Raw genomic sequence first — 15,520 nt, 5'->3', positions numbered from 1 at the left:
TTGAGTTTTGTGGAAAATGTAACTAAAGTTGAATGCAATGTGGCAGTAGGTTGTGGATGGTTGTGTCTATTGACTGCACCACACCATTTGTTTGACACGGAATTGAAAGTCTCCTTTAATAAAATTTTGATTGATGAAAGCTCCTCATACTGTGTTACATTATGCATTTAACTTATGTCACGCTTTTTGACAAAAATTGTGCATTAGTCAGTGTTGTATCAAGCGCAGAAATATAATATGTAATTCCCCTTTCCCCAAATTGTCGGAAAGTAGAAGTAGGTGATCTAATTATGCAGTATGTTACGGAACAAAATTTATGAAAGAATTGTCTCTTGTTTTTATTATATTCATAAATGATTACTTTTTATGAAAGTGCTTTTCATAATGCATGAGTAGTTTTTGATTCATGAGATGAATTCATATGATAGTTTTCTTTGTTACTAGGTGTGAATCTGTTTGTTCCAAAGTGTACATTCTTGTTGTAAGTTAGCCAGTCCTATTGCACAGCTTATAAATCTGTATACCAAAATATCTATGTTTCTGGGAGTGTGTCGCTTGAGAATAATCCTCCTCCTGCAAAATTTAGCAGAGGCATTATTCAGCTTTTAAACTGTATTATTTTGGATGTGGGGTGGGGGGTCTTGGTCTCCCAAGCACTCAGACAGCTGGAGGGTTCATAATATGATCTTCACAGGGCTTTCAAGGAGCTCTGTGTATGATGCTAGAGCCAGAACTCTTGTCATTCAAGCCCTCTTAATATCCATAGTCATTGACCATGCAGACATGAAGATCTCTGTTCTATTCCTAGCCAAAGCTAGGCATTGACAGACTTTGTGGCAGGAGTATTCTTTCTCCTGTCCATGTATATTTGCACATGACAGTTTGTAACAGACGAATCATATGTAGATGTTGTCTCAGTGTACAGTGGCCAGTCAGCAGTTCTGTTACCAGCCTATGATACCTCTTGTCCAAGGCCAGTAGGTTCCTGGACAGTTTATCCAGAAGCCATTTATGGTGACAGAACTCAGCAACTGAGCCCTCCAATGCAGGGCAAGAAGATGGGGACATACTTAGAGAAGTCTCTTGATAATGTCTCATCCAGTCCATACCGGAGCAGTGCAGTTGCTAAGGATCTTCAGGGACTGCTACAGCAGCCCCTTACAGCTACTGAAATAATCACACCCCCACAGAGCCCCACATGTGGGGAAGGTAAACTTTGTACCAAGGACACTCTTCACTACAGTCCTACTTCAATGTCCCACAGGCCTCAGTACAGTAGCCCACATCTTACAGAGATCACCACTGGGAGGTGGGCGGGGTGACTAATTCCCCATTCAGCGTATCAAGTAGAAGTATAATTCTCCATCTCTGATACTACTTGTCAAGCATTCCTGGTTGATTCATATTTATTGATTTCATTTGGAAATCTCTGGATATAAATAAATCGGTTGTAGTTCATCATTTTACTTTAAAATAGGGTACGAGTATGTTCTAGAGTTGACCTGTAATCTTTCATTTTGTTCCTGCTTTACATTAATTACTGTAGCTAACGAAGTGTCTCCCCTATATGGTTATGGTGGGAAGCCATGAGGATCATCACTGTCAAATTCAGTGGATCCCTTTTAAGAAGTTACCCAAGGGACCTAGAAATATATACCTAAGTGGGAAAACATCTTAAAATGTTAAGCTTTAAAATATTGTCAGAATTAATTGTATCCCATGTAGAAAACTAACAGAATAAATGTTATGTCTTTACACTGAATAAGTAACTAAAAATACACTAAATACACATACACATTGTCAGAAAAGATTGCCATGTCAGAGTCACAGTCAAGAATGAGATTCTGTCTGTAATCTTTTGTAGTCCTGAAATGGCGCACCATTATGACGAGAATATTCTGTTGAGAGTAATACTATATAGCATTCTTCTCTGCAGAAGATGATTAGGCAACCCAATGGTGGTCCACACTCTCTAACCCCTCAACAACAAACATGTGACAAAACATTATTTCTGCAATCTTCCTGCTATCAAAGTAATTGTAGAAGCCACTGGTGCCTCTTTGATTCTTCTGATGGTGCCATAACCCCCCCTCCTCACTCTTCCATTACTCGCTTTTCAACTAATGAGATGTGAGAAAACTTTTAATTCTTTCAGTCCCTTTCCTTCTAGTGTAATAGTAGCGAGTCAGTGTGTTCAAAACTTCTTATGGTGGTTCTCTCTCCCCCACAAATACCACACTTCTACAAACATGAGAGCAACTTCCATTGTTTTCATCTTCATTCTAACTTGTTAAAATGCAGCTGTGTGAGATCTGACAAGGACATGACCAAGTGAGAATGGTGTATTGACAGAATGATCACATGGACAACATATGACTGGAACATGATCCCTTCAGTGAAAAGCATAACAGCTCTGTAGTGCAATGGAAAAAATTACAGTGTTGTGGATGTTGTAAGCTGGCTGACTAAATATAGGGTATTCTAGGAGCACAGTGGTGCAGCATATGCAGTACGTGACCAACTGCACTGTGATGTGGACCAATATATGTTAAATTGTGCTGAAAGTAGTACTGTCAATCTTTGATCATGTACTTCAATGTAAACTATTGTATTGTCATTTCAGTGGCCACATGGTGATGGGTGATTCCTTCAACTCATCTCTATTTAAGCAAACATTTCAGAGAGTATTTGCTAGAGACCAGAAAGGTGATTTGAAAATGGCTTTTAATGGGACCTTGGAAGTGAAGACATCAAGAGAGTTGAAAGGTATGTTCTGAATAGAAAAGTGACATGTCGAAGTATTACAAATACAAATTTAACACTTGACTTTGGAAACTGTCACTTTCTGGATATATCAGTATACTGTACGTAGAGTTTAATTCAAGCATAAAAAGAAAGGGTAAAGCTATCTCTGTAACAGGCTGTTAAGGCCCGTAAGGTTGTGAGACATCGAAGATCCTACATTTCCAGACAGTCAGCTCACAGATGGCAATTTCTGTTAGAGGCTGAGTCAACCCCAGGGTCATAGTGCGGCTGGAAAGATTAGGGAGATTGAAAAAATTTGATAACCTTAACCTACCAGCTTGTAGCATAGTGCCTCAACCAACTATGCTACCTTGTGCCCTATTTAATTCAGGGGAAAGATTAATATGATCTGTAACGAATCGTAACATCATTCCATCATGTGACACACCTTTCTGTGATGTGTGAAGATATTGTGTGTACAGTGAACTCATAGAATGTGTTATTAAATACACAGAACAACTGAGATGATTAAAATATATATGCATATGAGATGTGTTCAAAAAGCTCCTCAAATTTGTCTATAAATAATATCTTTCTGTACTTAGAGCATGACCCCCATGCGCAGCAATGCACCGCTGCCACCACCTTTTCAACTTTTGGAAGCAGTTTTTGAAGGATGTTTATGGTATCACTTTCAAGTCATTTGTCACATTAGTAACGATGTCTTCCACTGTCTGAAATCTTCCTTTAATGGTAATTTTGAGTTTAAGGAATATAAAACTGTTGGGAGAGGAGAGGTCAGGTGAATGGGGGGGTAATGGGGGAGTAGCAATTGAATGTTTTGCCAAAAGTTGTCAGATTGAAAGTTCTGTGTGAGCAGGCACGTTATTGTGATGGAGAGGCCAGCTTCCCCTCGTACAGCATCTTGCAGACCTTTCTGAGTGGCTAGATAAAAATCTTGATTTACCTGCATGAGTGAATTCACAATGTACAATGCCCCAGTGATTGAAACGAAAGACAAACACCATTGCTTTCACTTGTGAGCATATCTGTCATGCTTTCTTGGGACAAGGTGAAGCAGAACTATTTCAGTGTGAAGATTGTTGTGTAGCCATTCCTTTTATACTACTAGCTCCGGCAGAGAAATCCGACTCCTCTCGGTTCATGTNGTTTCCGTTGGTAAGTTTGGGGGGGGGGGGTTCATAGGACGGTCAACACTCAAACAACAATTAGCAGTTTCAAGTCTTTATCTGAATTGCACTATTCAAGTAATAAATCCACCGTAGTGATCAACCTAATTGATTACTGGGTTTAGGCTCTTTTACTGGTTACTAAGACACACTAATTGGCCACACCATAGCTCAAGCCGTTAGTCGCTGGTTTCCCACTGTGGCGGCCTTGGTTCGATTCGGGTGCTGGTGCAGGTTTTCTCTGAGTACTTCGGTTTCCCCTGCCAGTCTTCATTTCACAAAATTCTCCATCTTAATCACCCGGGACAGGCTACAATAGGCCACTCAGTGGCCACAGTGCCGAGTGGACCCAGTTGGACTCCCACCTCCACTAAGTGAATAAAAAAAAAAAGACACTAGTTCGAGTGAAAAACAACATACAAGTGAACTAATGGGTGATCGGAGGTACATATATCCCTGATAAGTGTAAATTTTGGAGTCCTCCAGCCAAGCATTCTCTGAGGGGTAGACATCTGCCCTGGTTACCCAAAATTCAGGCAAAGGACATCCCACTGCAACCTGGGAGGCTGCTCAGTCTTTCTCCTCCAATTAGAAAAAGAAACACTAAAGCAGCCAGAGTTTAGGGGTGAACTCTGCCACCTATTGTGTGACTGTCAGATTGAAATTTGGGGTAGCATGAGTCCAGAATGACCCTGCTAAAAGTATGACTTCCGTTGTCACACTTTAGGATTTTTAACGAACCTGCTCTCGTGTTACACATTAACTTGACTGATTTACTGATGTGCAGCTGGCTTCAAGCTTGACCCAAGCCACTTGCTGCATGTCTCAGGAGGCAATATCCAACTGTGAGTCAAAAGTGATGAATTTCATGTAACCCTGACCATACAAAAAAAAAAACAAGTGACCATCCCCTAAATTGGACAGCTACAGTTGTTTGGTTTTGACATAACCATAAACCCATGTGTCACCACCAGTGATGACATTTTTTTTAAAGATCTTCGTCATCATTTACTCTTTAGAGGAGTTCATCAATCAAGAGCCTTGGCACAAATTTTTCTGAGACCTGATGCATTCCTAAATCTTCCATTAAAGTTGTGTGGCATGAACCGTTGGGTATTCTAACTTCTCCTGCAACCTGTTGGAACAGTCAGTCGATGATTTCCATGGATAACGTTTTTCACTTTGGTTATTGAAGTTTTGATTGGCCAGATTGCTCATAGTCATCCATTGAAATTTTACAATTTTTAAAAAGTTTGAACTACTTGTAGGACATTGTTTGACTCAAGGCATCATCACTGTAAGCTTCACGCAACGTGTTGTGGGTTTCCACAGCTGTTTTCCCTACTTTGAAACAGAATTTAACGCAAATTCCTTGCTCCTTTAGTGACTGCATTCTGAATGTGATAACAGCAATTCTCGATCACAGAACCAGTTGTGAAAACTAACTAGAATGTTTGATCTACTTGTAACAAAATGGCTTGTGTAACTAAGAAACAGGTTGTGAGGTCACTCAAGCAGCACCTAACATGACTGACATGCTGCTAGACTGACATGCCAGATTTGTCATAGTTTTGGGGGTGAATAGTGTGTAGTATTGGTGCTGATATTCAGCATTTGTGTATACTTCATGTTGTCCATTCTAAAAGATCCAATTTTTAATATGTGTCTGGTAATTGTACTTGTTAAACAAAATTTAAAGACCGGACAAAATAAACTCCGTGGCCTGTAGTCCACAAATGAACTATACTGACTGAGTGGCCGCCGCTTGTCGGCAAAGTTAGTGCCAACTTTTGTGGTTAGAGGGTGTCTCATGATCAGCTCAGTGGATCCGCATGGCTGTTAATCTCGATTTTCTAGACTGCCTCTGTGGTCTAGTGGACAGAGTTCCTGGCTACATATCCACAGGTCCTGGGTTCGATTCCCGGCCTACCAGATTTTCTGAGAAGTAGTGGGTCTGGAATGGGGTTCACTCAGCCTCCTGACAATAATTGAGCTGTTTCAAGAAAATAGCGACTCCGGTCTAGAAAATTGAAGATCATGTGACATAATTATGGAAAACTACCTGAAAGTAAATGGCAATTTCTCATTTCCTTTAATTGCACATGATGCCAGTTTTAATTCAATAGTTATCACATAAGTTGAAGAGGCTTATAATTATAAAGTAAAGAATTACCTTATTCGAGTATGTGATGATGAAGAAAGAGCACAAAAGATATATTCTGTGGTCCTGTAATGGGACACTTCAAACAGCAAGAAGAAAATGAAGTTTCTGAAAGAGAATTGTCTTGAGAAGTTTTTTTTTTAATTTGTTGCTGGGAAAGGGGGTTGTCATATAGTAGAGGTCAGCTTATTATTTGAAGAGAGCAGACTTCTGGGGTGTGGCGCCTTGTAGATATTGTGTTAACTGACATTTCGGAGGAACATATCGCATCCATCTTCAGGGTAGAAGAAAAATCTGCGAGCGAGGAACCAGCATGAGCAGGTGCTAATAGACTAATGTCGAGAATAAACCCTGTTGTATAAGAGCAGCAAGAGAAGGGAGAGGGGCTACATGGGAAATTAGTAGAGAGGAGAGGGGAAGGGTTTGTGGAGGTGGGCCAGCAGGTAGGAGGCCAGAGCAGGTATAGAATATTGTGTCAGGGGGAAAGGCAAGGTTAATGGAGGACATTAACCCTTAAGCTTCAGGGTTGTCATGCGAGTCAGGCATGGACTTGTGTGGCCTTGTGGATCTTGCGTCATGTCCCGGATGTTTCTTGAGGGAACAGACGAGAGGCTTCCAAGACTTGCTGAGACAAAACCCCACCTCTCTGTTCATATTGTCAGGATGGAATTCAATCTCAATGGCCTCCCTAATGATGCGATTCATATATCGGGTCTTGGTGGCGAGGATGGAGGTATTCCAAAGTTGAATGAAGTGTCCCAAATTGATGCTGTGTTCAGACACAGCTGACTTGCCGGATGTTCGAGACAGATGTGCTGCTGATGCTCCTTCAACCTCGTGTCCATGGAACAGCCTATCTGCACAATACAGACCTTGCTGTACTCGCATGGGATACTGTATACACCCGGTGTCCTTAGTCCCAGGCTATCTTTGACCGGCCAGAGGAAACTAAATAATTTCTTTAGAAGCAGGCCCACTGATTTGATGTTGTGCCTGGACAGCACTCTGCTGACTTGGTTGAATATAGTCCAAACATAGGGCAGGAAGGCGACTGAGTCCGGTTTATCATTGAGCTGACTGATGTTCGAACAACAGTTGAGAACTCTGTGGATTTGCCGGTTTTTGTAACCGTTTTGCCTGAAGACGTCCCCCAGGAGCACCAACTCTGCATGTAGGCTGTCTTGATCATGAAGAGCTCTAGCCCTGTACACCAATGTGGAAAGTACAGATTGCTTGTTGGATGGGTGGTGGTGGGATGCAGTGTTAAGGTAGAGGTTTGTATGGGTGGTTTTGCGGTACACTCTATGGCCCAGAGAACCGTTGGGTTGCCTACAAATATCCATATCCAGGAAGGGGAGGTGTCTCTCAGTTTCTCTCTCCATTGTGAACTGAATGCATTGGTGGATACTATTTAGGTGGTTCAGGAAGTCCTTAAGCTTGTCGGGCCCATGTGGTCAAATGATGAAGGTGTCGTCCCCATAGCGAAACCGGCAGTGGGGCTTGAGTGGGGCCAAGTCAAGTGCCCTCTCCTCAAAGTTCTCCATATATAAGTTTATGATGACCGGAGACAGTGGTGAGCCCATCACCACACCATCGGTTTGTTCATAGAACTGGCCATTGAAGCTAAAGTATGAGGTGGTCAGGACATGGCGGAAGAGTCTCAAGATATCTTCTTCGAAATGTCGTCCTAGCAGATCCATAGTATCCTTTATAGGCACCCTGGTGAAGAGTGACACTACATCGAAACTGACCGTCATGCTGTGAGGATTGACTTGGAAAGAACCCAAGGTGTGGACAGATTCCATTGAGTTACTCATGTGGTGAAGGCCACGCCGTAGCTCAAGCAGTTAGTCGCTGGCTTCCCACCGCGGCAGCCCGGGTTCGATCCAGCATCTGGTCAAGTGGGATTTGTGGTGGACAAAGTGGCGCTGGGGCAGGTTTTCTCCAAGTACTTCAGTTTCCCCTGCCAATTTTCATTCCACCAATTGCTCCACAATCACCCTCACCTATTATCTGGGGCTGGTACAATAGGCCAGATGTGGCCACAGTTCAAGGGACTTAATCCCACCCCACTAGCAATAAAATACTCAGGTGGTGTGGACAGCAGTCAGTGTTGTTGCTCAGTAGGCCAGCCAAGTGTTTGGCCAAGCGATAGGTAGGAGAGCCAGTAGTGCTCATAGTGGGCCTTAATGAAACAACAGGCTTATGGATCTTCAGCAACCCATAGAGTCTAGGTGGCCTGGAACCTTGTGGTCATAGCTGTTGGCAGACGTCAGCAATCGGGGACTTTTTTCAGGAGAAGAACAGTCTTGCGCTCTATGGAGTCGGTAGGACCCTTCTTCAACTTCTTGTAGGCCTTGTCCTCCAAGAGAGCGGTGATCTTACATTTCCCATATAGCCCCTCACCCTTCTCTTCCTGCTCTTATACAGCTGGATTTATTCTTGACATTAATCTATTAGTACCTGCTCACGCTGGTTCTTTGCTTGCTGATTTTCTTCTTTTTTCTTCTGCCCTGAAGATGGAGGCGATACGTTCCTCCAAAACGTCGGTTAACACAATATCTACATGGTGCCACATCCCAGAAGACTGCTTTCTTCATAGTCACCACCATGAAAACCACAAAACTTACATATCTCATTATTTGGTAAATATTTCTCATAAAATGTAAAGCCACATGCATAGATTGTTAACTACAGTGATTAAAATCATCAGACATTTAAGGTTCCAGTCTGTACTGGGAATATGTATATGTATCATTTGTTTTTGTACATTAGGCTTTCAGAACTTCTAAGGCTTTACAGAATTGATTATTGCTGCACATTGCCTCAGCCTTTTGCACGTACATGTGTCCGTGCTTGATGCTTGAAACTGTTTGACTATGAGGGATTCACTGAAGGTTACTGTACTTTGTCATGTGGACCCTCAGCATATAGACATTAACACTTTGATTGCCATGCCCCTCCATAGAATTACCCACTATAAACACAAAGTCTGCTTGGTCTAAATGGTATGGCACAGAAAATCCCCCAATACCTTCCTCAAAACACCTTCAAGCAGCAACAGAAGTATTCCATGTGAAAGCAAATTCTTTCATTTAAACATCAGTATGTGGGGAAGTCACAAAATTTTAATTAACATCCAGAAGAAACTGACACACAGGTACAAGAAATTGTATGTGACGTAGTCCTCCACATATGCCCCCTGCAAGGCCACACATTTTCCCCAAAGATGCATTAGCTGCTGGATACCTTGGTCATAGACGGTCTCATTTTGACTGTTTAGGAAGTACTCTACTGCAGAAATGACATTGTCATCGTCTTGGAATCACTTACCATGAAGCGACTTCTTTAGCCATGGAAAGAGGAAGAAGTCACTCAGTGCCAGGTCTGGTGAATATGGTGTATGGGGGAGAATTTCATATCCCAAACTGGCAGCAAGTGTTGTAGCATGAGCCGGTGTGTTGTCGTGAAGAAGTCGCACACCTTTTCCCAGCATTCCATGTCACTTTTCTTGATTTCCCCCTGTAGTTTTCTCAGAAGATTCCAGTAGTACTCACCAGTAATGGTGACACCCTTTTGCGCATAGTCGGCTGTGATGACACCCCACCAATCCCAGAACACACTCAACATCACCTCTCCTGATGACGGCTGGGATTTGGCCTTCTTTGGTGGCAGCAAGTCTGCATGTTTCCAGTGCTTGCTCATTTCCTTTGTTTCAGGGTCATAATGATAGACCCAACATTCATCCATCATTATCAGGTGGTCTCAAAATTCCACCTTTTTGTCTTGACACAACTGAAAAAGTTTCTTTGCCACATTCATCCGTTGCTGTTTTTGAACTGGTGTCAACAATTGTGGCACCCAACACGCAGCAACCTTTGTAATGTGTGACTCATCATGGATGATGTTGAAAACCTACCCATGGCTAATGCGGACCTCATAAACAATAGCTTCAATAGTTATGCGCCCATCAGATAGGATCAAAACTTTCACCTGTGCCACAATTCCCAGTTCCTCAGCGAAAGATGGTCTTCCACTTCAGGGTTCCTCTTCGAGGTTTGTGTGTCCACAATGAAAGTGCCTCTTCCACCTGACCACTGAAATCACAGTCAAAGCCTCCACTTTCTCAACTGACGTTACCATTTTGCTTCTGCCCCTTCTGGTGGTTTCCTCTGTCCACTTGGTGCAGGAAAGTTTGACTGTTCGGCAAGCTCAAGAAATGGGCTATCTCTTATATAGAACGATATTTTGGAATTACGATTTTCTCATGGTGATAATTAAAACATTTATGACTCCCCGTTATGTGTCATACATGATGCCATCTAGTGACAGATGTGCTATGCTAATTGATGAATGAACTGATCTCTTCACCTGTGGTAATTTCAACACAAGTATCTAAAGTCTGTCTTGTTTGTAGTGACAGGTATGCTATACTAATTGATTGATTAGCTAATCTCTTCACATGTGGTGGTTATAACACAAGTACCGTGAGTCATTCTGGAGTCTTTTGCACGTAGCATGCAAAGGGTTAAGTTTGTGATATTTTTATTTCTCAGTTTTCAGAGTTTGTAAGGGAAACATGTGACAATAATTTTCTTTCTGTAATTTCAGTGTCAGGAGCTATTGGTTCATGTGTTTCTCTTAATGTGAAAGGCCCATGTGTAGCAGACACAGAAATAGGCATGGGAAGTACATGCCAGTGGAAGTTTTGTACATTCAATCCAAATACAACATGTGCACTCTTCTTTGAAGTTGTGAACCAGGTATTTATAATTGTAAAACTTGTAAGTTATTGAATATTGTTGGAGAATAAGTAATTTATGTTTGTTAATAAAATTCCCTGATCTCTGTATAAGCTGTATCATAAAAGGAAGGGTGGATGTTCTTCAGGAACTCTCAGGAATTATCATGGTTATAAATTAGCATGATCACTTCAGTTTAGCATAGGTTAGCATGCAGTTTTCAAGCCCTTCTGCAGTCAGCTACATCAGAATGTCAGTTTGTAATGCATTAATTCTTAGTTCTGTGTAGTTTGTTTCCAGTTATAATTGAGAAAGTATATAGTTTGAATTAAATATTTCATTCTATATGTGGGGCAATCCAAAAGTTACCGAAATTTGAATTTTGCGCGCAAATGGTTGTGAGTACATCAAAATACCGCTAGGTGTCTCCCCACACGCCCTTCTTGAATCAGTGTGACAAGTGGTGTCAACTTGAGTGGTTGGGTTTATTGTTGGTGAACGTATTTCCATTGTTGTGTTTTCATGAGTTTGCGGGTTTCGATGGCCGACCTGAGAGAGCAGCGTGTCTGTATAAAGTTTTGTTTCAAACTTTGGAAAACTGCTGCAGAAACGCACCAAATGTTGAAGCAAGCTTTTGGTGAAAACAGTTTAGGCCAGACACAAACTTACAACTGGTATAAACATTTTAAAAATGGCCGAACATTGACTGATGATGACGATCGTTCAGGACGGCTGTCAACGGGCAAAACACCAGAAAATGTCGCGAAAGTTAGGGATCTGATTCTGCAAGGTCGTAGACTGACCATCCAAGACCTCTGTAACACCTTGGGACTAAGTTATGGTACATGTCAACGAATTTTGTCAGAGGAACTGAACATGAGGAGGATTGCGGCGAAGTTTGTGCCACAACTGCTGCAAAATGAACAGAAGCAGCATCGCTTGGAAGTCTGCAGGGAACTTCAGCAACAGCTTCAAGAGGATCCAAACTTTCTTTCAAAGGTTGTCACTGGTGACGAAAGTTGGGTTTATGGCTACGACCCTGAAAGCAAGAGCAATCATCATAATGGAAGAGCCCTTCTTCACCTTGGCCAAAAAAAGCTCGACAAGTTTTGAACAACATTAAGTCCATGTTGATCTGTTTTTTTTATATTGACGGGATTGTTCATAAGGAGTTCGTCCCTCCTGGTCAGACAGTCAATAAAGAGTTCTACTGTGATGTTCTAAGGCGTTTGAGGGAGAACATGAGAAGAAAACGTCCAGGGAAATGGTGCACGAACGACTGGGTACTCCACGATGAGAACTCACGACCGCATACTGCTTACATTGTGCAGGAATTTTTGGCTAAAAACAAGATGGCAGTTGTTCCCACCCACTGTACTCGCCAGACTTAGCTCCATGCGACTTCTTTCTCTTCCCCAAGATGAAAATCAAGTTGAAGGGGCGAAGATTTGATACAGTTGAGGAAATTCAAGCGGAAACGCAGACGGTACTAAACACCCTAACAAAGAAAGACTTCCAGGATGCATTTGAAAAGTGGCAGAAACGCTGGGATCAGCGTATGCACTCCCAATGGTACTAGTTTGAAGGTGATGGTGCAGAATAAGATCTAGGTAAGATGTAATAGTTTTTATTAATATATTTTGGGAACTTTTGGATTGCACCATGTATTTTGTTACTTATTTGGACCCATACTCTGTAGATCTACTTTCTTCCATTACCCCCTTTGCAGGTCAACCTGTATAAATGAAGACATTTCTTAGTTTCATCTAAACTTAATTGGATTTAATGTTCTTTCATACATCTGAAATGTGGGAAGAGTTTCGTGGTAAAATTCTTTGAGATTATGTTTTGCTGAAATAAATAGTTGGGATTACTGGGTTTTTGGACTTTTGACCATTGTTTAGTGTTGTGAAGAACACAACATTTCGGAAACTGGATCTGTTTCATCCTCATTTGAAGGGGTGGAAGACACCTGAGGGTGAAAACATTCAGTTTCCAAAACCCTGTGTTCTTTAGAATACTGGCCAGTGGAGAAAGTCCAAAAGCACAGTAATCCTGAGTGTTGTATACACCTTCATCAGAATCCCTTAGAATCTATCCTCTTGTATGTTCAGCATTCTGCACCAATTCCTCAAGGAGGCAGGGGTTGTATCCAGATGATCACACAGTATCAGCATTCCAGTGGACAGAGGCGCATACGAGTCACAACTGTAGCTAGAAAGTAAGTGCTCCTCATTCACATGTTAGAACAGCTATGCATGGATGTGCCAACACTTCTTCCGCAAGTTCAAGTAAATTTTCCATTCAGTCGTACAGTACACTCTTAGATTTGGGAATGCAACCTTCTTCTCCTATACAAGGGAGACATCCAGAGGGTGGGTTGCCAATACCTCTAAGGACTGCACACTGTAAATAATTAGGGAGGCAGAACTGCAAGCACAGTCAGTGTTGAAAGGCACAGATAAAAGCTGTGGCCAGTTAGGGAACACATGTAATGATGAAAGTGCTGGAAAAGAGCTAGAATTCCCCTTATATGCAATGTTAAGACATCAGTGGAGCAGATTATTTCTGTCACTATAATGAGGTTCTTTTTATAAGCCGTACTTCTGTGAACAGTTAAACACATGTATTTGCATATGGAGTTGTGTATACATATAAATGCTGGCTTTACATACAGGATTTTTAAAATACTTCACTTTCTTTGTTGCTGAGGTCATACAGCGTCAGGAGGCAAGATGATTCTGAATTATGTATAGGAAGAACATTGAAGGGAGGTTTTGACCAAATTGTAATTTACAGGAACTGTAATTTAACCTATAAACAATACATATTCTTAAGACATCCACATATGGAAGGAAGTGAAATTGCTAACCACAACTAAAGTGTGTAGTAATACTATAGAACAGCACCCAGAAGTTGAAACCCTTAAAGTCAGAACAGTGTTAATTTTATTTATACTTTGAGGGATATTTGTTGTTGCCTATTCAATTAAGTGAATGTAACATTGTGTGTTTTTAAGTTGGGCAGATGCTTCAGTGAACTTACATCAAATCGGTGCTGGATTTGACCAGGAAGCTGCGGCAGTTCTTATGGCCAGGATGGTTGTGTACAGAGCAGAGATAGACGATGGACCAGATGTATTACGATGGGTAGATCGCATGCTTATCAGGCTTGTAAGTAAAGTGTTTACAGAACTTGATACGGTGTAATATACTTTGATCACTGCAGTAATAGGTATAATGGAATTCACAGATTGATTTTATTATGCACAGTGTCAGAAGTTTGGTGAATATGCAAAGGATGATTCAAACAGCTTCCATCTGCCAGACAACTTCACTCTTTATCCACAATTTATGTATCACTTGCGGCGTTCACAGTTTCTCCAGGTTTTCAACAATAGCCCAGATGAAACATCCTTCTACAGGTGAGGATATTCACATTTTATTCAGCTAATAGTGATTGTACATAGTGTGTTTAATAGTATGTCTTTGATACAACTGATCGAAGACATCAAGATTTGGGTTGTCTGAAGTCTGTCATGAAAGAATTATTAATACAGTATGCCTCAGTACTGTTTTAGTCAGTTATTGATTCATGCTGTCAATATGGATAGTGTATGGCCTCAGTACTGACTAATAGAAATATAGTGTCCATTAAATCATACAAAATCGTTCATTAATAAGATACAAAAGTTTTTAAGGAATGGATTTTGTATGTGTGATTCTTTTGCGGACACTGTCTACATATACCATGCTGTCAAACTCTTGATATTTCAGCAAATTATGGACTTCATGAGAGTTTAATTCTCAAACCACTCAGTAGTATCATGAGAATGAGCTGGCACAAGAATACCCCAAAGATATGTAATGCCACTACACATGCAGTCTGAACTGCCATAAACTACCTTGCAAAGTGTTTTGTTGAGTGATTTTTCCAGAATGTTTGCCATGTAGGTTTCAAAAACTTTTCATTTTGAGATTTTTGTATGTGAGGTTTTTTGACATGCTGCGTATGAAAATCATTGATGACCACCGAGCAACTGAAAATTTATATCACAAATGCAATAAAAGTCATATCTCTTTATGTTATGGTCAAGGTATTGGCAGGCCAAGAGAGAAGGGAGAATGGTATAGATGTGTGGTTTGAATTGGATGGAAAAGACTACAGAATTTTGGAAGACAAATGTTTTGAAAGACTGAGCAGGATGGAGAGATAATATTAAGATGCATCTTTGAGAAATAGGTTGCATCAAAGTGAATGCGGATTGATCTAATACTTTTGAGTCATGTTAGAAGAACATTCATTGGTTGATTATTTTGTTCTTACATGTTAGTGAAATTATTAATGTAAATGTAAAATGTGTAAAAGGAAGTAATTGAATGTGAGTTGCATTGTTTGAAGGATTATTAATAGCTTTATGCTATTTTTCTTTTGTGTTTGTTACAGGCACATGTTAATGAGAGAGGATCTGACACAGTCTCTCATTATGATCCAACCAATACTGTACAGTTACAACTTCAATGGGCCACCTGAGCCTGTCCTTTTGGACACAAGCAGTATACAGGCTGATCGTATTCTTCTTTTGGATACATTCTTTCAGATACTCATCTTCCATGGAGAGGTAGCCTGTTTATGTCTCTAAAATGTTCCGTTAGCTAGTTGAACCAACAGTTGCCTAGTGT

The 15,520-nt window shown here is 41.0% G+C and overlaps 1 protein-coding gene across 2 annotated transcripts in view; it reads left to right on the top strand.

Moving 5' to 3' along the window:
* Nucleotides 1-15,520, top strand: part of LOC111865810 (protein transport protein Sec23A) — a 57,929-nt gene that overhangs the window by 22,518 nt on the left and 19,891 nt on the right. For both annotated transcript variants that reach the window (XM_023854147.2, XM_023854138.2), the window contains exons 8-13: nt 2,624-2,766; nt 10,708-10,859; nt 12,953-13,059; nt 13,858-14,011; nt 14,111-14,262; nt 15,285-15,459. In XM_023854147.2, the coding sequence (XP_023709915.1) occupies nt 2,624-2,766; nt 10,708-10,859; nt 12,953-13,059; nt 13,858-14,011; nt 14,111-14,262; nt 15,285-15,459 (883 nt within the window). The remainder of the gene's footprint in view (nt 1-2,623; nt 2,767-10,707; nt 10,860-12,952; nt 13,060-13,857; nt 14,012-14,110; nt 14,263-15,284; nt 15,460-15,520) is intronic.

Source organism: Cryptotermes secundus, unplaced genomic scaffold, assembly GCF_002891405.2.
Source record: "Cryptotermes secundus unplaced genomic scaffold, Csec_1.0 scaffold968, whole genome shotgun sequence".
Taxonomy (NCBI): Eukaryota; Metazoa; Arthropoda; class Insecta; order Blattodea; family Kalotermitidae; genus Cryptotermes; species Cryptotermes secundus.
The sequence above is the reverse complement of the archived record's forward strand: the minus strand, read 5'-3'. Positions and strand labels throughout refer to the sequence as shown.